Source organism: Tachyglossus aculeatus, chromosome 5, assembly GCF_015852505.1.
Source record: "Tachyglossus aculeatus isolate mTacAcu1 chromosome 5, mTacAcu1.pri, whole genome shotgun sequence".
Taxonomy (NCBI): domain Eukaryota; kingdom Metazoa; phylum Chordata; class Mammalia; order Monotremata; family Tachyglossidae; genus Tachyglossus; species Tachyglossus aculeatus.
Genome location: NC_052070.1, coordinates 40,676,255 through 40,700,085, shown reverse-complemented (window position 1 = coordinate 40,700,085; position 23,831 = coordinate 40,676,255). Strand labels below are relative to the sequence as shown.

Sequence of the window (23,831 nt, the reverse complement as noted above, 5' to 3'; positions counted from 1 at the left end):
CAGCACTCTCCCCACCATCAAAACCCTCCTACAGCCCCATCTCCTCCAAGAGATTTCCCAGACTAAGCCTTTATTTCCCCTATCCACCATCTATTTTGTGTCTTCTATGCACTTGGTTGTGTGCCCCTTAAGCCCTTTGGTACTTACCCCGGCCTCACAGTATTTATGGGAATACTCTTATAATCTACTATTTCCTCTATCCTTAATCTATTTTAATATCTGCCTTTCCTGAAGACTAAGCTCCTTGTGGGCAGGGACTGCATCTACCAACTCTGTTGCATTATACCTTCCCAAGTGCTTAGTACAGTGTTCTGCACAAAGTAAGCACTCAATAAATATCCCTGGCTTGATACTGATTGATTGACAAACAGTAATCAAATTGGACACAGTCCTTGCTTCACTGAGGTTCACAGACTGAGGGGGTGGGAGACTGGGTATCAGTCAAAGGTATTATTTAGTGCTTACTTTGTACAGAGCACTGTGCTAAGAACTTGGATGAGTATGATACAAAGGAATAGGTGGACCTGATCCCTGCCCTCTGGGCACTTACAATCTAGTGAGGACTTGACAATCTCTCTTTACCTCATTTTATAAATGGGGAAACTGAGGTCCATGGGACTTGTCCATAGTCACATGGCAGGCCAGGGGAAGAGCTGAAACTGAGACCCCAGTGTCCTAGAGCCCCATTCCACACTCTTTCCAGTTCCCCAAGGTCATAGGGAACCTGGGTTGTCATTGTTGAATTTCCCAGCCAGTGAATCACTCAGTGGAATCTACTGAGTGCCGAGACCTGGATTTTTTTTTAATGGTATTTGTTAAGCACGTACTCTGTGCCAGGCACTGTTCTAAGCTCTGGGTAGATACCAGTTTATCAGGTTGAAATTTCATTCATTTACTCATTCAGTTGTATTTATTGAGTGCTTACTGTGTGCAAAGCACTGTACTAAGACCTTGGGAGAATATAGTGCAACAACAAACATATACAGTCCCTGTCCACAATGAGCTCACAGTCTTAAGGGAGAGACATGTATTAATATACATACGTAAATAAATAAATTACAGTTATATTCATATGGGCTGTGGGAATGGGAGGGAGGATGAGTAAAGGGAGCAAGTCAGGGAGATGCAGAAGGGAGTGGGAGAAGAGGAGAGGAGGGCCTAGTCAGGGAAGGCCTTTTGGAGGAGATGTGCCTTCAAAAAGACTTTGAAGTGGGGGAGAACAATTATCTATCTGTTGTAAGAGAGAAGGGCATTCCAGACCAGAGGTAGGATGTGGGTCAGCAGTCGGTTGCATGATAGACAAGATAGAGGTACAGTGAGAAGGTTAGCATTAGAAGACTGGATTGGAATAGGAGAGTAGTGAGTTGAGGTAGGAGGGGGAAAGCTGATTGAGTGCTTTAAAGCCAATAGTGAGGGGGTTTCTTTTCTTGATTTGGAGGTGGATGGGTGCAACCCTTGGAGTTTCTTGAGAAGTGGGGAAACATGGTCTGAAGGAAGGAAAATTGATTCAGGCAGCAGAGTGGGGAGAGACAGGAGGCAGGGGGGTGAGCAAGGAGGCTGATACAGAAAGGCAGTATAAAATAAGTGCTTGCATTAATATAGGAGCAGTTTGTATGGAGAGGATGGGGCAGATTTTAGCAATGTTATAAGGGTAGAACTGACAGGACACAGTCCATGTCCCACTTTGGGCTCAGTCTTAATCTCCATTTCACAGATGAGGGAACTGAGGCACGGAGAAGTGGTGACTTCCCCAAGGTCGCACAGCAGACAAGTGGTGGAGCTGGGATTAGAACCCAGGTCCTTCTGACTCCCATCCCTGTCCTCTATCCACTAGGCCATACTGCTTCCCTGACAGGGATTTGACTTCCCAGGATGGGGATGATGTCCTGACCCCGGAGGGCAGGGTGGTACTGCTAGAAAAGCCCAATTTGTGGAATCTGGAAGGCAGGTGATCACCACCTCAAGGATGAAGGAAAAACCAAACAGTTGGAAGCGCTGGCTGCGAAACCCAAGGAGGCAACATGAAACCAAAGCCACAAATAAAACTGACCCCAAATTGCTGAGTGGGCTGATGTGGCACGAGCCAAGAGAGATTGTACTCTCAGTCCCCAGGACTGGCAGCCAACTGGACCACAGCCTCCACCACTGGGGAGCCCCGACCTGGGCCAGGATGGTGGTGGCAAAGCTTTGAACTTTCCAAACGCTTAGTACAGTGCTCTGCACACAGTAAGCACTCAATATATATGATTGAATGAATACAGTTACCATGGGCATGAAAGTGTCAGATGTTCTGCTCCTGCTTGATTCAGAGGATGGAGAAGTTCTTGGATGAGCACAGGGTGAAAGGTTTAGGGCTCTCCAGTCTGGGCAGACACAGTCAGTCAGTCAGATAGTCAATTGTATTTATTTAGTTCTTACTATGTGAGGAGCACTATACTAATTGCTTGGGAGAGTACACTATAACAATTAACACACACATTCCCTGCCCATAACAAGCTTACAATCTAGAAGGGGAGGCAGACGTTAAAATAAATAAATAAATTATGGAAATGTACATAAGTGCCGTGTGGCTGGGAGGGCAGAATGAATAAAGGGAGCAAGTCGGAGTGATGCAGAAGGATGTAGGAGAAGAGGAAAGGAGGACTTGCAGAAGTTTTCTTGGAGGAGATGTGCCTTCAGTAAGGCTTTGAAGGGGGGGTGTAATTGTCTGTTGGTTATGAGGAGGGAGGGAATTGTAGGCCAGAGGCAGGTTATGGGCAAGAGGTCAGCAGTGAGTTAGAAGAGATTGAGGTACAGTGAGAAGATTGGCATTAGGTAGATGCAGGCTGAAAAGAGACAGGATTGGAGCTCTCAGGACCAGGGACGGCATGGACAGGGTACACCGGGAATTGCTGTTCCCCAAATCCCATAGTCCCTGGGTCAGGGGCACCGACCAGAGTTGGATGGTGGGCAGGGCAGGTTCAGAACAAAGATCCATCTTCCTCCAGTGGGTTGTACACAACATAAGATTGTTTCTCACAGGAAGTTGTGCTGCTGAAAATATCAGCAGCTCCCAGAAGAGTTTGGCTAGATTCATGGACAAAAGGTCCATAATGGCAGGAAAGTCAAGGATTCATTCATTCAATCATATTTATTGAGCGCTTACTGTGTGCAGAGCACTGTACTAAGTGCTTGGGAAGTACAAGTTGGCAACATATAGAGATGGTCCCTACCCAACAGTGGGCTCACAGTCTAGAAGGGGGAGACAGAGAACAAAACAAAACATATTAACAAAATAAAATAATTAGAATAAATATGTACAAATAAAATAGAGTAATAAATGCGTACAAACATATATACATATATACAGATGCTGTGGGGAGGGGAAGGCGGGGGAGAGGAAGGAGGGGGCTCAGTCTGGGAAGGCCTCCTGGAGGATGTGAGTTCTCAGTAGGGCCTTGAAGGGAGGAAGAGAGCTAGCTTGGTGGATGTGCGGAGGGAAGGCATTCCAGGCCAGGGGGAGGATGCGGGCAGGGGGTCGACGGCGGGACAGGCGAGAACGAGGCATAGTGAGGAGATTAGCGGCAGAGGAGCGGAGGGTGCAGGCTGGGCTGGGGAAGGAGAGAAGGGAGGTGAGGTAGGAGGGGGCGAGGTGATGGAGAGCCTTGAAGCTGAGGGTGAGGAGTTTTTGCCTGATGCACAGGTTGATTGGTAGCCACTGGAGATTTTTGAGGATGGAGTAACATGCCCAGAGTATTTCTGCACAAAGACAATCCAGGCAGCGGCGTAAAGTATAGATTGAAATGGGGAGAGCCAGGATGATGGGAGATTGGAGAGGAGGCTGATACAGTAATCCAGACGGGATAGGATGAGAGCTGGGATATAGGCAGACCCACTCCTGCTCACCCTTACTCGAGAAATGGTTCCATGAGCCTATCCCGACCCCGGACTCACTGTCGCTGGTCTTTGGCATCTGGGCCCGTTTGGGTGAAAACCCAGGGCAGGGGAGGCAGAAGCTAACAAGGGCTAACCTGCCTGCCTGATTCAGCTTTCTGGGAACTCCCTCCGCCCAAATAGATTCCCAGAGGGACTGTTCACTTGGCTGCCAGCTCCGCCTGCCCTACTCACCTTATGAGCATCTGGAAGGAGACAACTCTGCCTTTTGGGGTCCAAAAGAAGGCGGAAAAGGCAACAGATAATTAAAACCAGAATCAGGACCAGCCCTCCCTTCCCTCTTCCAACTTTACCCCCACCCCAGGGCTTTCCTCAAGAATGGGGGAGAAGTGAATCTCTCCTTGCTTCCCTGTTCACATGCAGGTATCCTGCCTCCTCCCCATAACCGATGGCTCCATCCCACCCCTCCAGTGATCTCCCACACATCAGTGTACCCTTGATTCTCCGATGAGCTGTCCCCCACTCCATCCGAGACTGCCAAAGAGCAACCCCCCTTCCCCGGGTGCTGTCACCCTCCCCCACCCCCCTGCCAGGAAGGGTCTTCTGGTTCCTATTATGTTTTCCGCTTTGGAATGTGCAGGCACCATTCACATAAATATCCCAAGCCCCAGGAATCCAGAGTGGCACAGGTCCAACGTGCTCATTAATGGCTAAAAGCGGCGTGTCTGGTGGCCTTGCCAGGCGTGCCAGCACTGTTGGTGGCAGGGTGGCCGGAACTCAGGGAAGAGGGGGTGGGGATCAGGAGTGGGGATGGGAAGAACAAAGGAACCCCTCTGGGATGGGATCCGACTGAGGTATGGTCCCAGAGATGAGGGAAAAGCATGGGTGGAGGCAGGGGAGACGATGCTGGAGGCCAGGAGTCCTGAATTTCAGTCTCAACCCTGCTACCCATTTGCCATGGGATTTGGGGCAACTCAGTTAACCTTTCTGGATCTCAGTTTCCTTCTGTAAAATGAAACCTAACTCACACAGAGCAAATTATGTTAATCAGTGGTATTGAGGGCTTACTGTAGGCAAAGCACTGTACTAAGCACTTGGGAGTACATTACAACAGAGCTGGGAAATGTTCCTTGCCCATGACAAGCTTACATTCTAAAGGGGAAGATTGTCATTAATATAAATAAAAAAATTACAGGTAAGTACATAGGTGCTGTAGGAGTGAGGGTAGGGTGAATATCAAGTACTTTTGGGTTCAGCACCAAGTGTATAGGTGACACAGATGGGAGAGTGAGTAGGGGAAATGAGGGCTTAGACAGGGAAGGCCTCTTGGAGGAGATGTGATTTATAGTAATATTTGTATCCCCCTCTAGACTGTAAGCTCACTGTGGGCAGAGAGTGCATCTACCAACTCTGTTGTAATCTCCCAATCATTAATTGATTAATAAAGCTTTGAAGGTGAGGAGAGTGGTGGTCTGTCAGATATGAAGGGGGAAATAGTTCCAGGCCAGAGGGAGGATATGAGCAAGAGCTTGTTGGTGAGACAGGAGAGACCAAGATACAGAGATTAGTTTGATCACTTGGAGGAGTGAAGTGGGCAGACTGGGTTGTAGTAGGAGATCAGTGAGGTAATTAGTCGGAGACAAGCTCATTGAGTGCCTTCAAAGCAGTGGTAAGGAGTTTCTGTTTGTGGAGGTGGATGGGCAACCACTGTAATAATAGTAACAATAATAATGGCATTTATTGAGCACTTACTATGTGCAAAGCACTGTTCTAAGCACTGGGGAGGTTACAAGGTGATCAGGTTGTCCAATGGGGGGCTCACAGTCTTAATCCCCATTTTACAGATGAGGTAACTGAGGCCCAGAGAAGTTAAGTGACTTGCCCAAAGTCACACAGCTGACAATTGGCAGAGCCGGGATCAGATTCTTGAGTGGGGAGACATGGACTGAATTTTTTTAGAAAAATGACCTGAGCAGCGAAGTAGGAATTGGAGTGGGAAGAGGTAGGAGGCAGGGACGTCAGAGAGGAGGCTGATATAGTAGTTAAGACAAAATATGGTAAGTACTTGTATCAGTGTACTAGCATTTTGGATGGAGAAGAAAAGCAAATTTTAGTGATGCTGTGAAAGAAAAACCGGCAGGATTTGGTGACACTGAATATGTGGGTTGAATGAGAGAGATGAGTGAAGGATAATGCCAAGGTAATGGGTTTGCGAGATAAGGAGGATAATAGTGTTGTCTACAGTAGTGGAAAACACAGAGGGAGGACAGGGTTTGGGTGGGAAGATGAGGAATTCTCTTTTGGACATGTTAAGTTTGAAGTGTCAGCAGAATATCCAAGTGGAGATATCCTGAGCAAGTCAGTGTGATGCAGAAGAGAGTGGGAGATGAGGAAAAGTGGGGCTTACTCTGAGAAGGCCTCTGGGAGGAGATGGGCCTTCAAAAAGTCTTTGAAGTTGGGGGAGAGTAGTTGTCTGTCAGATTGGAGGAAGGACGGTGTTCCAGGCCAGAGGCAGGACGTGGGCTAGGGTTCAGTGCTGAGATAGGTGAGATCGAGGCCCAGTGATAAGGCTAGCACTAGAGGAGTAAAGTGTGTGGGCTGCATTGAAGAATGAGAAAAGTGAGGTGAGTTGGAGGGGACAAGGTGATGTTGCATTCTCCCAAGCACTTAGTACCGTGTTCTGCTCACAGTAAGCACTTAGTAAAAACTACTGACTTACTGCCCCAGCTGGTGGCTTTTCCCTATGTGGTTGGGCGAGGCATCTGAGCCATACATGCGCCATCCTGTCAGCTGACAGACCCCGGGTCCTCCCCTTCAGGTGGAGCCTTTTTCCAGGCAGGCATCAGTGTTGCTCACAGTGGGAGACTGGGTTTTCAAGCAAACCTAACCCTCTCGAAAGGCTGGGTTCCATTACCCTTGGGAGCCTTGAGGAAAAAAATGTGATGAAAATATTTCTGGTTTGAAAAATTCATGGAAAGAACCCCAGCCAGGCTATAACTCAAGAAACAGGACTCCAACCTTTCATTTCTCCATAATGGCAAATAGTTTAAAAGCCTCTGTGCTGGCTACATAAGAACCCCACATCGCCAGGCCCTGCCCCCACCCGATCCCTGCTCTCCATGGCCCAGTGCCAGAGGACCACGAGGAGGAGGCAAAGGGAGGCAGCCGGACGCAGCCTTCTCCCCATGTCTGCTCTCCTGCATCAATTCCTCTTCCCCACCCAGCCTCTTTGTCTCCCTCTCTCTCTCTCTTCCTCCCTCTTTCCCTCTCCCTTTCTCACTCTTTGTCTCTCTCTGTTTCTCTCTCCCTCACTGCCTTTCTCTCATTCCCTTTCTCTGCCTCTCTGTCTCACTCTTTCCCTCTGTCTTTTTTCTGTATTTCTCTCTCCTTCTTTTTTTTCTCTCTGTGTCTTTCTCCCTCTACCTTTTTCTCTCTCACACACACCCTCTGTCTCTGTTTCTCTGTCCTTCTTTCCTCAGATGCCTGTGCCCACTCTACCCAACCTAGCTCATTAAGTTCAGCATTTGCACCAGTGAACAATCAGGGCAAACGATTTTTCTCCAAATTCTTCAGGCCAGTGGCCTGAATCAGATTTGCTGCATTCTTGTGGCTCTCAGCTCTCGAGCCTGGGCCGAATTGCTTTCAAAACCTGGGGAACAGGCCGGGTGTGGGAGAGGGAAGGGCCTCTTCTTTGGACTTGCTTCATGCCAGATCCTGTCAGTGGCTTCTTCTCCAGAAAAAGCTATCCTTGAGATTGCCAGCTCTGCCAGGCTGCTGAGTGGCCTGCTGGAGATTGCTGATGAGCATGGGCATTGACAGGTAGTGCTGACAAGAAGGTGGCTCCCATCAGTGTGAGTGCCTTGGGGAGAGGATTCCTGGCACCCTCGCATGCTGTGCTCATCAAAGTCCAGTTGGGCACCTTTTCTGGTCCCTTCAATCAATGGAATTTATTGAGCACTTTGTGCTGAGCACTGTACTAAGCACTTCGGAGAATACAGTAGAGGAGTTATGGTAGACACAGTTCCTACTCTCAGGGAACTTACAATCTAGTGAAGGAGACAGACACTAAAATAAAAAAAAACAGGTAGGAGAAAGCAATCAAGTTCAAAGATATGAATATAAGTGCTACTGTAAGGAAATACCCAAGTGCTCAATAAATAGTTCTGATTGATTTGGGAGGTGAGTATCTTAGTGATTAAGTAAGAATTATAAAAATTGTGGCATTTGTTAAGCGCTTATTGGAGAAGCAGTGCAGCTTCGTGGAAAGAGCACAGGCTTGGGAATCAGAAGACCTGGCTTCTAAACCCAGGATTACCACTTGTCCACTGTGTGACCTTGGGCAAGTTACTTAATTTTTCTATGCCTCAGTTCCCTCATCTGCAGAATGGGGATTCAGTACCTGTTCTCCCACGTGGGACCTAATTATCTTGTGTATATACCCCAGTGCTTGGCATATAATAAGTGCTTAACAAATGCCACAGTTACTGTTATTTTCACCATCATCACTACCATTACTTTGGGCCCAGCATTGTGCTAAGTGCAGGTGTAGATACAGAACAATCAGATTGGACACAGTGCCTGGGTGGGGCTCACAGTCAGCATTTTACAGATGATGAAACTGAGACTCAGAGGTTAACTTACTCAGGGTTACATAGCAGGTAAGTGACAGAGTTAGGATTAAAATCAATCAGTTAATCAGTCATATTTATTTAGCACCTAGAACCCAGATCCCCTGACTCCCAAGCCTGTGATCCTTCCACTAAGTGCCTTGTGATGCAAAAGTGCTGAAGTGGCAGTGGTAGACTGTGGTGGTGAACCCCTCTAAAATGTAAAATTGTTGTGGGTAGGGAATGTCTCTGTTATATTGTTCTCTCCCAAGTGCTTAGTAGAGTGCTCTGCACACAGCAAGCATTCAATAAATATGATTGATTGGAGGAGCTGCATTGCTCAGAACCAAGGGGAAAGGAATGTCTAACAAGTACGACATGTGCTTGAGTTTTGGGACAATAGTGGAGATGATTTGCACTGAGCCATCCCCACTCTCCTGGTCCTTCTGGGCCCAGTGATAGGCATTGAGAGTTGGCTGGTAGGGAAGATGGGTGCGATCTGTGGTCACCAAACAGAGTGCCTCTAAGACCCTGATGGCAGCAGAAAGCACTTGGCCCTTACATTTAATAAACCACTGATGAGTGCCTTACTTAGTAAGGGTTGTCAGGGTCTTTCCCACTTCCTTGTTGAAAACAGGAAATCCTTGGTGGGATAAGCAACTGAAAGGTATGAGTTAAAAACTCTCTGGGTGAATTCATTGGACATATTTGGTCTTATGGGGGCCAGCTTCCATGGCAAATGGGGTCAGGGAAAAAAATGAGAAATTGGATGACCTCGGAGGTTGTGTGGTGTAGTGACCAGAGCATGGGGCTTGAAGTCAGGAGATCCCGGTTCTAATTCCAGCTCTGCCCCTGGTCTGCTGTGTAACCTTGAACAAGTCACTTCACTTCTATGGACCTCAATTTCCTCATCTATAAACTGGAGATGAAAAAGCAGCATAGCCTTGTGAATACAGGATGGACCTGAGAGTCAGAAGGACCTGGGTTCTAATCCCAGTTCTGCCACTTGTCTGCTAGGCAACCTTGGGCAAGTTACTTAACTTCTCTGTCCCTCAGTTACCTCATCTGTAAAATGGGGATTAAGACTGTGAGCCCCATGTGGAAGACCATGTCCAACCGAATTTGCTAGTCTCCACCCAATATTCAGTACAGTGCCTGGCACATAATAAATGCTAATAAATACCACAACTGTTATTATTATAATTGATGTCCCTCCCTCTTAGAATACGAGCCCCATGGGGGACTGGGACTGTGTTTTCTATCGTCCCAGCACTGAATAGTAAGTGCACAGCAAATACCACAATTGTTATTATTCATGCTTCCCACTTACTGTCATTTCTCTGTGAATGCATGGCTGATCGCTGCCCTCATTTCAGGGTCAAACTCCCTCACCACGCCCTTAACACAGTCCTTAAAGACTGTGTTTTTGGGGAGGGAGTTCCAGAGCCATATCTGTGATTTATTTATTTATATTCGTATTAATGTCTGCCTTCCCCTCTAGACTGTAAGCTCATTGTGGGCAAGGAATGTGTCTGTTTATTATAGTGAATTTTCCCAAGTGCTTAGTACAGTGCTTTGCACACAGTAAGTGCTCAATAAATACAATTGAATTTGAGGGGCTGAAGGTTGGAACAAGGAACAGGTGAGACGGGGAACATGGGAGAAGTGATGAGGCAAAGAGTGGCGAAGAGAGCCAGAGGGGAGAGTCACTGGGCAGCTGATTGTCCATTCATCTAGTGTTCCAGCCTTGCCAGAACTCAGGGGGAATTGGAGCGGGGTTCTGAGTGGCTGGACAGGGCCATGAAATGGATTGATTGAGTGATCGCTCTGGCAGTGGGACGCCGGGGTAAGTCCAACCCTCACCGAGTCCCCAGGGTGCCCAGGTCAGCTAGCCCCGGCTCAAAGTGTGGTCCTGTCAAAGCCCTGTGGCCAAGCTCCTTATAGAAGGATGGGGGTGTGGAAAGGTCATTGGTGTGTTGGGAGGTTGGAAATGAGCAAGCAGATGGTAACCAGGAGCTGTTCTCTCTCCCCTCCTCTCAGCCATCAACTCCTGCACCATCAACAACGGCGGGTGCGAACACAGCTGCCTGCAGATCACAGCCTCCCAGCACAGGTGTCAGTGCCGGCCCAACTTCCAGCTGCAGGAGGACGGCAAGCATTGTGTCCGTGAGTCTGTCTGCTCTGGCCTTACCCTGCTGCTCTGGGAACTGGGACCCCCTTTCCTACTGGTGCTTGGCACCCGTTTTTCCAGCGGATAGGCCCCCATGGGGCCGGACAGGCAATGTGAGGGATTTCAGTGAGACCTGGGGAGAATTTCCTGGCTGGAGACAAACGAGGAAGATTATGGGAATTTCTTCTCAGGAAGTTCTTTAAAAGAAGGATGGGTGGTTGTCCGGTCCTACTTGAAGGCAAGGGGTTGGATGAAATGATCTCTTGGGGATCCTTTTGGCCCTTGCATTCTGCATTGACTCTGTACTTTGGGAGAACTGGGGAGAGGGGCAGAGGTGAGAATGGTGGACACCTCCTTTTCCAGGGGCTCTTGGGGTTTGTTTTGGGGTTAGATCGGGTGTGTTGGGAGCAATCTACAATTGCAGTGCACGTTCTCTGAGCTCCAAACACAGAAATCCAGGCGTTCTCAAAGCTGTAAAGTCCTCATCAAGTCTCACACTTACTCAAGCAGAATTTCTACAAAACAGTCAGGGCTCCCCAAGACCTTTAGTGCCTGCTCTCCAAACTTCAGGGGCCCCGGGATAGTCACCGCAGCTGCCCCAAGGGTAGCCTACCTATGGTCTCATGTTATTTCCTTCACTATTACAACAGACTCCTAAAGAGAGGCAGCTCACCCCACTGTTAAATTGTTGAGAAAATATGTCATCGGTTTCAAACCCACAGGCACACGTGAACATTCATAATAATAGCAATAATTAGGTACTTGTTAAGCACTTACTATGTACCAAACACTGTTCTAAGTGCTAGGATAGACTGAAATTAATCAGGTTGGACAAAATCCCTGTTCCACATGGGCTCACACTCTTAATTCCCATTTTACAGATGAGGTAACTGAGGTCCAGAGAAGTTAAGTGACTTACACAAGGTCACACAGCAGACAAGTGGTGGAGCCAGGATTAGAACCCACGTCCTTCTGACTCCCAGGCCTGTGTTCTATTAAGCTATGCTGCTGCTTCAACCACCCACAAGCATGCACATGTAATGTGTGGCTCCGTGGAAAGAGCCCCGGCTTGGGAGTCAGTGGTCATGGGTTCTAATTCCGGCTCCGCCACTTGTCTGCTGTGTGACCTTGGGCAAGTCACTTAACTTCTCTGTGCCTCAGTTACCTCATCTGTAAAATGGGAATTAAGACTGTGAGCCCCACGTGGGACAACCTGATTACCTTGTACCTCCCCCAGCGCTTAGAACAGTGATTTGCACATAGTAAGTGCTTAACAATCGCCATCAGTATTATAATGCACATGTGTGCACCCACACACACCCTGTCTCTCTAGAAGAGGGAACAGACGGTGCCTTTGAAATGCCCCCCGATTCCAGGGTCAGTCGGAGGGAAGCCAACCTCACTCTGGCCACCACTGGTGCTCATGGCCCCTTTCTCCATGTTTGCCACTCTCTTGGCAGGGGAGTGGGAAGTGGATTCAGCCTCAGTCACTTCAAACCTTGGTCTCTTGGGGCTCAGCTGGGCACCAGCCAGGCAGGGGGAAGGGTGTTGGGAAAGGGGTGAGGTGTGGTTGAAAGAGGTGCAGTTTGGACCAGAGGAAGAGTGGTGGGAACGCCGGGGCCCTTCGGCAGAGAGAGGGAGAGAAGGTTTGTCAGGAAGCTTTTGGAGGGGATTTTGCAGAACCAATCAGACTGAGTTAAGAAACAGGTTAACACCTAGTATATCAAGGAGAAAAGAAAGGTAAGGGGAAGTGATCCCCTCCAACCCCACTAGGATGAGAGGGAAAGCCATGCTCCTGCTAATGTTGGTGAGTAAAGATCCCCATGAGGCATTGCTTCCCCTCCCTGGAAATGCTCCATCCACTTTATCGCCTCCCCCCAGTCCCATTCCCTGATTTCTATTCCCTTTGGTCCAGACTGGACAGCTGTTCAATATCTGGCTGGTCCCTGCACTGGTGCCTAGTCCTCCCCTGACAGACAACAAGGTTTAATTTGAGACCCAAGAAGGGCAGTCCATAGATCTGCCCGGTGCGGAAGCAGCAGTTGCAGCACAAGGGATCGAGGTGAGACAAGGAAGAATTCTCTGCCTCGAGAGGGTGGTGGGCCACTGGAAACCCAGTGTCCAAGGAAAGGGGAGCATTTCTTCGGCCTCTATCGGTTTTTCATGAGTTCCTGTCCTTCTGGCCTCCCCGCCTCTGGGGCCACCATGCCCCCTTCTCAACCGGCGATAGTCTTTACCCGCTAATGCCTTACACCTTTTGTGTGCCCCCAGGGAAGAGCCCGTGTGCTGTCGGAAATGGTGGCTGCATGCATAAATGCCAGGACCACAGGGGGGTTGCCCACTGTGAGTGCCACGTCGGCTACAGGCTGGCAGATGACCAGAAAGCCTGCGAAGGTACTGCCTCTTTCCTGCCCCTGCTGCCCTGCCCCACCTCACCCCCCCCCCGCTACTCCTTACCCCTGCCGCTCCATGGTCCCTCACGCTCCTTGTGCACTCCCCAAAGGTGGGCTCAAATGGATGGAAGACTGGGTTTGGGTGCTGGCCTTTACCTCAAGGGTTCTTCAGTGCCCTTCTCCAAATAGCCTGGCCCAGGGTTGCTCCCTCCCAGGAGACCAAGCCACAGTGGTGTGGGGGAAGGGGGGCTGGGAGAATTGCATCTTTGCCCTCTGGATTACAAGTAGGTTGACCAGGAGAAGGGGAAGAGTGAGGGCAGTGGTACACTGGCAGGTTTCAACAATGCCCAACACCCCTTTGCTGTCACACCCACATGCAGGGGACGACCTAGTTTGGTGCCAGATGGACAGCCACCCTCATGAGTTGGGGAGGGGCACTGGAGCAGTCTGTGACTGCAAGTCCTCTATAGCTGTTTCCCAGGGGCCCTCTGGGGCTGCCCAGTGCTGCCACCTTTCTTAACCTCCTGTCTATGGGACAGGGAAAGGGGCATTCAGGGGAAACAGATCCTCTCCACACTCCCATCTGGTTTCCCGGAGGGAACTCCAGCTGCTCTGTCAGCCCGGTGGAGGAGATGGGGAAGAGGCTTCTCTGGGCTAAAACAGACAAACCCCTGACTATTAGGGCTGCATTGTGCTCACCCCAGCTTTGGAGAGGCAACAGTGACATTCACTCCCAGATTTGACCCCTGCCTCTCCAGCTTTCTTCCTCATTTCCTCCCTCCCTGTTTGGGTCAGTTGGGAGCCAAGGCAGCCGGAGGCAGAACCCTAAACAATTTGCATTAAACATCCAGTACTGCTGCCCAACCTGAGTTCCTTGAGGTTCCCTAAGGACTGGGGCCCTGCATTCGGTGGGTTCCGGGGGCACTGGCCCAGCTTTGACCATGATTTCCCTTGCAGATGTGGACGAATGTGCCCTGGGACTGGCCACGTGCTCCCACAACTGCATCAACACCCCTGGCTCCTTCCGATGCACCTGCCAGCCTGGCTACGAGCTGGGGGAAGACAGCAAGCAGTGCTACCGTGTGTACCCCTTCTTCCCAACCCCCAAACTCTCCGGCCCTCTCTCTGAAGGCCTCCAGAGCCCAGGAGTCCCACTCTTTCCTGCCACTTGCTCCTTTCAGTCAGTCAGTCAGTCGTATTTATTGAGCACATACTTTGTGCAGAGCACTGTACTAAGTGCTTGGGAGATTACAACACAACAATATAGCAGATACATTCCCTACCCACAATGAGCTTAGACGAGGAGACAGACTTTAATATAAATAAACAAATTGCAGATACATACATAAGTGTTGTGGGGCTGGGAGGAGGGGATGAATAAAGGGAGCAAGTCAGGGTGACACAGTGGGAGAAGAGAAAAGGAGGGCTTAATTTAGGGAAGGCTCTGGGGTGGCCATCATTCAGTGGTATTTATTAAGCACTTACCATGTGCAGAACACTGTACTAAATGCTTGGAAAAGTACACTACAATAGCCGGTAGACACAATCTCTGTCCATGAGGAGCTAGAAGTCTGCAGTGGGAGAGGGAAGAAGGAAGGGAATTTGAGTAGCCATGTGGTTTTCCGAGCTGTACCCGGGGCTCACACGGGGCCTAACCAGGGCCAAAGCCCAATGAAGCATCCACCCACTGTGTCCACCCAGGCTGGCAGGCTGGCGTAGGGCTGGGGAAGGCGGGATTTCCTTTCATTTTGTGTTATGCCGAGGTCAGTTGCCCATCAGAGCATGAGCTCCTCCAGGGCAGGGATCTATCTTTTCCTCTGTTGTCTGCTCCCAAGGGTCCACACCTAGACAACTCAGGAAATATCATCTTCATGACCAGCGAGTGCATTTACTGAATGCCTGCTGTGGGTAGACCACTATATTAAGCACTTGGGAGTAACAACAGATTTAAAAGACACCTTGTCTTCTAGCCAGAGGCTGGCAATCTAATGAGGGAGACAGGCAGACACAGACTTATAAACAAATGACTGGGAAGAGCACAAGGGAAGAGGCAGAGATTCCGTGAGTGCAGGGAGCCAAATCTATCCATCGGTCGATAAATGAGTATCAGATGGCTGGACATATGCACAGTTGACCATCTGTGCGATCATAAGTGTAGAGGAAGGGGGGCAGAGGGGAGATGTGAGATTGAGAGGATTTGGAGGATTAATCAGAAGACTTCTTGGAGGAGGTTTTTTAAAAGAGGACTGGGGGCATTTGACATGTCTTCATTCCTCCTATAGGATTCTAGTCAGTCAATCAATCAAACATATTTATTGAGCACTTACTGTATGTAGAGCACTGTGTACGAAACACTTGGGAGAGTACAATATAACAGGATTGGTAGACATGATCCCTGCCCACAAGGAGCTTACATTCTAGAGGGCCCTGGATTCAGATTTCTCTCCTCCAACTTGAACAGATTTCTTGGTTTGTCCTTGCCCCTGGCTCCCTGTGACACCGTCCCCGCCCACCCCCCCGTCCCTCTCCCCCCGCCAACATATACACACATATGTGGCTGATTCCCCATCTTCCACAGGTCTGTCCACCCTCCCTTCAGACCTAACATCCCCCATGGGCCAACTGGGTCTCTGCACACACTGCCTTCTCCCATCGTCCCACCAATCCCTGACCCCTCGCCCGAGCCCATGGGCCTCTGTGGTTTCCTCTCCAGGGATCGAGATGGAGATTGTGAACAGTTGTGAGGTGAACAATGGTGGCTGTGAGCAGACCTGCAGCCACACCAGCGCTGGCCCGCTCTGCACCTGCAAACCTGGCTTCCTCCTCGACTCAGACCAGAAAACTTGCAACGGTGAGCAGGGCAGGCAAAGGGCAGGCCAAAGCCCTTGACCCTGGGGCAGAGAGTTTGGCCAAATTTCTAGCAACCCCAGACAAATGCTTTGGGATGGGGAGGTTGTAAAAAGGGGGAAGGGCTGCTTGGGACCACCCCCCACCCAGGGCTGGTCCCAGCATCCACAAACTGAGCTCTAAGATTATCCTGGTGCCAGGGGGTGGGGGTTACCTTCTAAGGTGGGGCTTAATTGTGTTTTTATCAAGGAAAGGAACTGGGAAGGAGGGCTTGAGATTAATTATCCACACTCCAGCCCCAAGGGGGTCTCTGCTGTCCTGGAGGGAGAATTCAAGCCAAAATCCCTGCCCCTATTGAATAATAATAGTGATGATGGTGTTGATGGAGTGCTTATTGTATGACAAGCACTGAGCACTAGATACAATATAGGCAGATCAGGCACAATCTCTATCCTACATAGTGCTCACAGCCTAAGAGAGAAGGAAAGCAGGTATCTTACCTTCACTTTACAGATGAGGAAATGGAGGCTCAGAGAGGTAAAGGGACTTATCCATGGTCGCACAGCGGGCTGGGGACAGACCCAGGCTTAGAACCCTGATCTTCAGGCTCTCAGTCAATCAATCAACCAATCAATCAACTAATCATATTTATTGAGCACTTACTATGTGCAGAGCACTGTACCTTAGTAGAGTGGCTTAGTACAGTACACTTGGAGGGCACAACAGAATTAGCCAACACGTTCCCTGCCCATAACGAGCTTACAGTGTAGAGTGGGAGACAGACGTTTAAAGAATAAAAGAAAATCAGCCCCATGATCTCTTCAGTGGCCAGCACCTCTCAGGGATGGCATGTCCTGAGGCAAGAGCACTGCACCCTGGGGCCTGGACAGTCACGCTTAAAGCCTGGCATGGGCCGGTGTTAACTCTGCCCCTTGTCTGCTTTCCCTTCAGATGTCGACGAGTGTGAGACGGGCGCTCACTGCTGCATGCAGAACTGCATCAATTATGCCGGAGGCTACCAATGCGACTGCCGGACGGGCGAGTGGCTCAACCCCGACGGCTGCACCTGTGACGGTAGGGCAAGGGCTCCCAGCCAGCTGGCCTGAGAAGGAGCAGTCTGCTTCCCTGGCGGTCGGTCAGAGGGGGATGCCAGTGCAACCTAGGCACACGATCCCCATGCCAGGTCTTTGGACCACTTGAAATCTGGCATGATTGGTACAGGCCAAATTGGGCAGGGAGTGGGAGCTGCAGACTGAAGCCACCAGAGGTGCCCATCCATACCCACATCCCAGACTACCCTTCTCCCCCCATGTCTGTCCCAAAAATGTGGTCCTTTGGGGCTGATGCTAGTGGTCCACTTGCCCCTCCGGGGCTCAGGGAGTGGTGGTGGGGAGAAGAGAGGCTGATCAGGCCCCTCTGGGTCTTCCAGTGCTGGATAGCTCCAGGGATTCTCTGGACATCCCACTCCTGCGTCCAGCCCCTGCCTTTGAGGTGCTGCGGGATGGACTGACGCAACTCTTCGGGGAGGAGTATGATGGCGAGGAGATGGAGGCACGCGGAGAACACACGTTGTCAGAGAAATTCGGTGAGAGGCCGGGCCGTTGCGGCCTTGGTGACCCTGGGGCTCTTCGGAGATTTTCTTCAGTCTGGTCTGGGGCACAGCATCCTGTGGGGGCAGGACCAGAGTCTAGGCAGTACCCCTGCCCTTGAGGAGCTTGTGGTTTTATGGGGAGTCCAGGATCTGCTGGTAACCCAAAGCCCAAATGGCAGCAGTCAGGAGTGGCCACAGTCTAGAAAAACACATGCTTGGCATGACCACAATTGAGGAGGGAAATCTCCTCAATCTCCTCAAGCTTCTTGGAGTGGGAGGTTTTCCTAGGAGTATTTTGGAAGAGGGGAAAGATTTCCAGGCTATACACATGGAAAAGCACACAGGGTGTTGATTGACTGCCCCAAATGAAGCATCTCATGTATGAATGGCCCCTCACCCTATGTTTCTCCCTCAGCCTAACTCCCAAAAGCCCCCACATGCTCTTCCCACATGTTTGTTTTCCTGCAGGGACAGGGGAAAGATGTTTTCTCAAGCCTGCCATGAGCCTAGAAAAGAACCAGAGCTCAGGTCTGGAGTCTCAGGCTCCCAGAGGAATGTTATTTCAATGGATTGTTCTAATCCGTTTGGATATTTTTGAATCAATCAATGGGATTGATTGAGTACTTACTGGATGCAGAGCACTGTACTAAGCATTAGGGAGATAACAATATGACAGAGTTAGTAGAAACATTTCCTGCCCACAATGAGCATACAGTCTAAAGGATAAGCTTGCCAGGCACTGTGCTAAGAGCTGGGATGAATATGAGATAGAGAGTTCATACATTTCAGCTTTTCATCCTCGAGTTGCGATCCTCTTTCTCTGGTGGTCTGGCGGCTTGCCCTCCTTCCCTCACACCCTATGGTCCAATCCTTCGGCCCAATCCTCCCTCCCCCGAGGACAGGAAGGTGAAACTCTGGTCTGCGCTGCTTGGGCTGAGGTTTCTGGTTGCCTCAGCCTCTGGTCACTTGACTCGGTTATTCCAGTGTGCCTGGATGACACCTTCGGGCCTGACTGCAGCCTGACCTGCGACGACTGCAGCAACGGTGGCACTTGCAATGAGGAGCTGTCTGGCTGCGACTGCCCAGAGGGCTGGACAGGGCTTATCTGCAACAAGAGTAAGTAGCCCTGGCTGGGCCAGGGGGCTGGAATGGTGCCACCTGAGACAACTGGAAGGGGGCAGCTGGGCAGGGAAATATGCCCTCCCTGGCCACCTTAGCCTCGCCCATCCCAGGGGGGCTCTTCACAGGCTCCAGCAACCCAGGCAGGATCACAGCATTGTCCGGTGACCTGGGAGAGTCTGCCACATTGTGCTTCATCTGCCCCCAAACTTACCCACCTCCTAGTGAGGTCACAGGAGACATCACCATTCTCCGGGAGCCCTGCCCTTGGAGGCTCCACCTACTGTCAGGAAGTCAGTCAGTTGTATTGATTGAGCACTTACTGTGTGCCAAGCACTGTCCTAAATGCTTGGGAGAAGACAATATAACAATAGACACATTCTCTACCCACAACCCACCGCTCCACCAGGACTGTGCTGGCCTGGTTTTGTGCAGTCTCTCCATGGCTTCTTGGGGACAGTGTGTAATGGGGGTCTGTTCCTACTGGCCTTTCCATCCTCCTCTCACCCTCTTCCCTCCCCCTCCTCTCTGTCTCTATTTCTCTCTCTCTCCTCTCACCATCCATTGTCTGCAGCTTGCCCCCAGGGCTCATTTGGGAAGAACTGCAGCTCCATCTGCAGCTGCCAGAATGGCGGGACCTGTGACGCGGTGACCGGGGCCTGCCGCTGCCCACCTGGCGTTAGCGGCGAACACTGCGAGGATGGTAGGTGGCCACCTTCCACTCGTCTGGAGTTCTGCTCCACATCCCCCTGCCCTGCCCTGACCCTCTTCCGTGTCCTCAAGACATGGCTGCAGCGGCGAGAGCTCCTTGCCCAGTGCAGGGCTCCTCCCTCCAACTTTACCCTCTTTGCCCAAATCTGGGTCCCGGGTCCCACCCTGCTGGAAAGACCCAAAGCCAGAAGGGCCCTGGTATGGTGGAGGGGACACTGAAAACTTAGAACCCAGATCCTCTGATTCCCAGAGGAAGTTCTGCTTTAGGACACCTTTTATTTCCCAATGTGGAAGCCTGTTCTGGGCCTAACTTGAGATCCATGTGTCAGTGAAGTTGATTCAGTGTAATAGGAGGCGGAGTAGCACTCATTGAGTGCCCAGGGAAAGAAGACACTTACTGAGCACTCATTACTGGAGGACTTTTTTTTATTGAATTTGTTAATCAATCAATCAATCATATTTACTGAGCCTCTTCTGTGTGCAGAGCACTGTACTAAAGTGCTTGGGAGAATACAACAGAGTTGGTAGATACATTCCCTGCTCCCAACAAACTTAGAGTCTGTAGAGGGAAAGACATGAATAAAAATAAATAAATTATGGGTATGTACATAACTGCTGTGGAGATGAATGGATGGGTGAATAAAGGGTGCAAATTCAAGTGCAAGAGCAATACAGAAGGGAGTGGGAGAAGAAGCCAGATACTGTACTAAGTGCTGGGGTAGATGAAAGTTAATCAGGTTGGACACGGTCCCTATCCCACATGGGGCTCACAGTTTTAATTCTCATTTTCCAGATGAGGTAACTGAGGCACAGAGAGGTTAAGCAGCTTGTCCAAGGTTATGAAGCAGACAGGTGGCGGAGCTGGGATTAGAACCCAGGTCCTTCTGACTCCTAGGCCCATGCTCTATCCACTAGACAACACTGCTTCTCACATGGTAATGTGTACCTGAGAAGCGTTGGTCAAGACAATTCAGTTGAACCACGACCAGCTCACCGGTTCATTCCCATTGAGTCAATGGCTGCTCTAACACAAATGTCCATTATTTTTCCTTTTAATGGTATTTTTTTAAGCACTTACTGTGTGCTGGGCACTGTTCTAAAGCACTGGGGTAGATACAAATTAAACAGGTTGGACACAGTCTCTGTCCCGCATGGGACTCATAGTCTTAATTTCCATTTTACAAATGAGGTAACTGAGGCCCAGAGTAATGAAGTGCTTTGCCCAAGGTCCCACAGGGGACAAATGGTGGAGTCAGGATTCAAACCCAGGTCCTTCTGACTCCAAGGCCCATGCTCTATCCACTAAGCCACGTTGCTTTCAGTGGCAGACGACTCTTTCGACAATATAGTCGGCCAATCCATGACATTTATTGGGCACCTTCTAAGTACCAAGCACTGTCCTAAGTGCTTGGGAGAGTACAGAAGTGCAGCAGAGTAAAGCTTGGGAGAGTACAGCAGAGTAGTGCAGGAGCAAGACCTATGTTCCTGCCCTTGAGGAGCATTCACTCTACTAACTCTACATCATTTCCCTTCTAGGTCAAAAAGTTGGGTGGTGGGATCAATGGGGACTTTCCCTGGAAGATTAGATCCCTGTTTGCTGTCCATCTCCTTCTGCACCCCAGGCCACATTCCTGGCTCTCCACATCAGGAAAATACCACCTCAGAAGTTTATTATCATTTTTTCAATAATATTTGTTAAGCACTTACTATGTCAAGCACTGTTGAAGAACACCAGGGTAGATACAAGGTAATCAAGTCAGACATTGTCCCTGTCCCACGTGGGGTTCCCACTCTAAGTAGCAGGGAGAGCAAGTATTGAATCCCCATTCCATAGTTGAGGAAACTAAGGCACAGAGACTTGCCGAAGGTCACTGAGCAGACAAGCTGGAGAGTTAGGATTAGAATCCAGGTCCTCTGACTCCCAGGTCTGTGCTTCTTCTACTAGGCTGTACTACTTTGTGTTTGCCACAGATTTGCACCTTTCCTGAGTGTGTAGGATGTGAGGCTTAGGGACAGAAATGGCCCTCTTTTCTTCCCTCCTGCCCACTGGCCATCCCACACAAGTCCCAGAGAAACCCAGCTCAGCCAACTCTCCCCGTCCCCAACATGCTTGGCACAGCTCAGATGTGAACAGGGCAGGGCTGACTGGTTGGAGCAACAGGCTCCATCTGGCCAGGTATTTATGTGGGGATCCCCCAACCCTGCTCCCTATCCAGGGTGCCCCAAAGGCTTCTACGGCAAGTATTGCAAGAAGAAATGTAACTGTGCCAGTCGGGGCCGGTGCCACCGGATTTATGGGGCCTGCCTATGTGATCCCGGGCTCTACGGGCGCTTCTGCCACCTGGGTGAGTCCAGACCTGGGCCAGAGTGGTGGTGGTGGGGGGTGGTACCAGGGATAAAGACAGTCCTCCCGACTCACAGTGTTCAAAGACTCCCCAATATGGACTTCTCTGTACTGTCGGTGCTAGTCCTAGGGAGTTGGACTTTAAAACAAAAAAATTGAACTTGTTAGGCACTCACTGTGTGCCAGATACTTATGAATTGCTGGGATAAATACAAGGTAACCAGGTTGAACACATCCCCTGTCCCACATGGGGCTCACTGTCTCGGAATGAGGAGGATTTACTCAGGCAGTCAATCGTATTTATTGATCAGAGCACTGTGCAGAGCACTGCACTAAGCACGTGGGAGAGTACAATACAATCCATTTAACCAATGAGGGAACTGAGGCATGGAGAAATGAAATGACTTGCTAAAGGTCACACAGCAGACAAGTGATGAGGCCGGGATTAGAACCCAGGTCCTCGGACTCCCGGAATCCATGTTCTTTCTACTAGACCATACTACTTCTCTTCAGGGAGCTTTGCTAGGAGAAATGCTTGCTCCCCCTTCCAAATGCCCACAGCTCAGGATGGTGTGAGGATTGTCCAGTCCTCTGGTGGCTTCTGCCCCCTTCCGCTTGCTTGGTGGCTTGGGGAACATGAGTTTATGGGGAAAAGCTCAATTCTCCAGATGATGCCAATTTATGCGCCGGCGGCAGCGGCCTCTGGTTTCCTTTGCAATGAGCTTGTTCCTGCTCCCTCTACTGGGAGAGGCTTAGGGCAGCAGCGGGAGCTGGATCACAGCGAGAGAAAGAGAGGAAGGGGGGCTCGGGGAGAGGCCAACTGGAGGTGGGTCTGTGGACCCATTGTCCCTCCCTGTCCCCGGATTTCCGGATTTATTCCTCACCCCTCTCCCATCTAGCCTGCCCCAAGTGGGCCTACGGTCCCGGCTGCTCTGAAGAGTGCCGTTGTGTCCAGCAGAACACGCGGGAGTGTGACAAAAAGGACGGCCACTGTTCCTGCAAGGCCGGCTACCACGGCAAGCTGTGCCAGGCGGGTGAGTGGCTGCAGGGGAGGGAGGGAGGGAGGGGAGACTGGTGGGCTGGGCCATGGACATATCTCTTGGGTGAGTGCCGGCCTTCGAGGGCAGAGCCTGGGGCAGGAGCTGGGGGGCTCGTGAAGCTGGGCTGGGCAGGAGGTGACCGGTGAGAACCCCAGGGACCCGCTGCCTCCAGACCGCTGACCTCCCTCTCTGCTTTCCCGTCGCCGGGGGTGATGGACAGAATGCGACGCCGGCTTCTTCGGCTCTGGCTGTGAGAACCGCTGTGCATGCCACTCTGGAGCAAGCTGTGATCCTGTGACTGGGGATTGCCGGAAGCAGTGTCCCGAGGGCTACCAGGGGAAGGACTGTGACCAAGGTAAATCTGTCTGCCGATCCAGGGACCCCCGCGAGCCCAGCTGTGGTGCGGATCGCCCGAGGTCTTGGGGGAATAGCTTTACCTGAGCAGGCGCCAGTGGGCCGTAGGGGTGTGTGTAGGGGGAGGGGATGTGTCTGTGGGGTGTAGTGTGAATGGTGTATGTGGGGGAGGATCTGTGTGGAATTTGTGTGTGTGTGTACGTTGTGAAGGCAGGCTGTAACAAGCCTGAAATCTACTTGCTGCTGATCTGGCGATGGGCCTTGAGCTCTGATGCTGCTGTCGCTGCTGCTGCTGTTGGCTCTGGACCTTGAGGCCCCGGAAATGGGATATCCCACGGACAAGTTTCCTCCCTGTGGGTGGCTCCTCTTCCTGGGGGCACTCTGGGCCCTGAGCCTCTCAGGCTCAGGCAGCAGAGCTAATATGGGTGGTCACCAGGGGTCCAGCTGGGCCACGGCCGCAGCCACAACCTGGCTTTCTGCTGGCCTGTCCCCTGTCTGGCACTGTATGCCTTTGTGTCCACCGTTTCATTTCCAGCACCCAGCCTCCTCCAGCTGCCTAGTCAAGTAGCTTCATAGTGGTTCCCACTCTTAGAGTCTTGGAAGGGAATGCTGCAGCTCTGGAGCAAAGTGGAGGTGGATCAAATCTCACCCCCAATCCCCCACTGGAGAAACGCTTTAGGAGTGGATGGGCTTCTACAGAGATGCATGCTCAGTGCCATGTTTGTGTCATCACTTGTGCTTGGCTGTCAGGGCTCTAGGAGGGCCATAGGGGTGAGCCCAGG

At 50.7% G+C, this 23,831-nt stretch overlaps 1 protein-coding gene across 1 annotated transcript in view; it reads left to right on the top strand.

Annotated features, from left to right (window-relative positions):
* MEGF6 (multiple EGF like domains 6) overlaps positions 1 to 23,831 on the top strand; it is a 96,645-nt gene that overhangs the window by 31,376 nt on the left and 41,438 nt on the right. Inside the window, exons 3-13 of the mRNA XM_038747473.1 lie at positions 10,521 to 10,646; positions 12,922 to 13,044; positions 14,001 to 14,123; positions 15,757 to 15,894; positions 16,842 to 16,964; positions 17,320 to 17,475; positions 18,466 to 18,597; positions 19,175 to 19,303; positions 21,528 to 21,656; positions 22,555 to 22,689; positions 22,916 to 23,050. Of these exons, the coding sequence (XP_038603401.1) occupies positions 10,521 to 10,646; positions 12,922 to 13,044; positions 14,001 to 14,123; positions 15,757 to 15,894; positions 16,842 to 16,964; positions 17,320 to 17,475; positions 18,466 to 18,597; positions 19,175 to 19,303; positions 21,528 to 21,656; positions 22,555 to 22,689; positions 22,916 to 23,050 (1,449 nt within the window). The remainder of the gene's footprint in view (positions 1 to 10,520; positions 10,647 to 12,921; positions 13,045 to 14,000; positions 14,124 to 15,756; positions 15,895 to 16,841; positions 16,965 to 17,319; positions 17,476 to 18,465; positions 18,598 to 19,174; positions 19,304 to 21,527; positions 21,657 to 22,554; positions 22,690 to 22,915; positions 23,051 to 23,831) is intronic.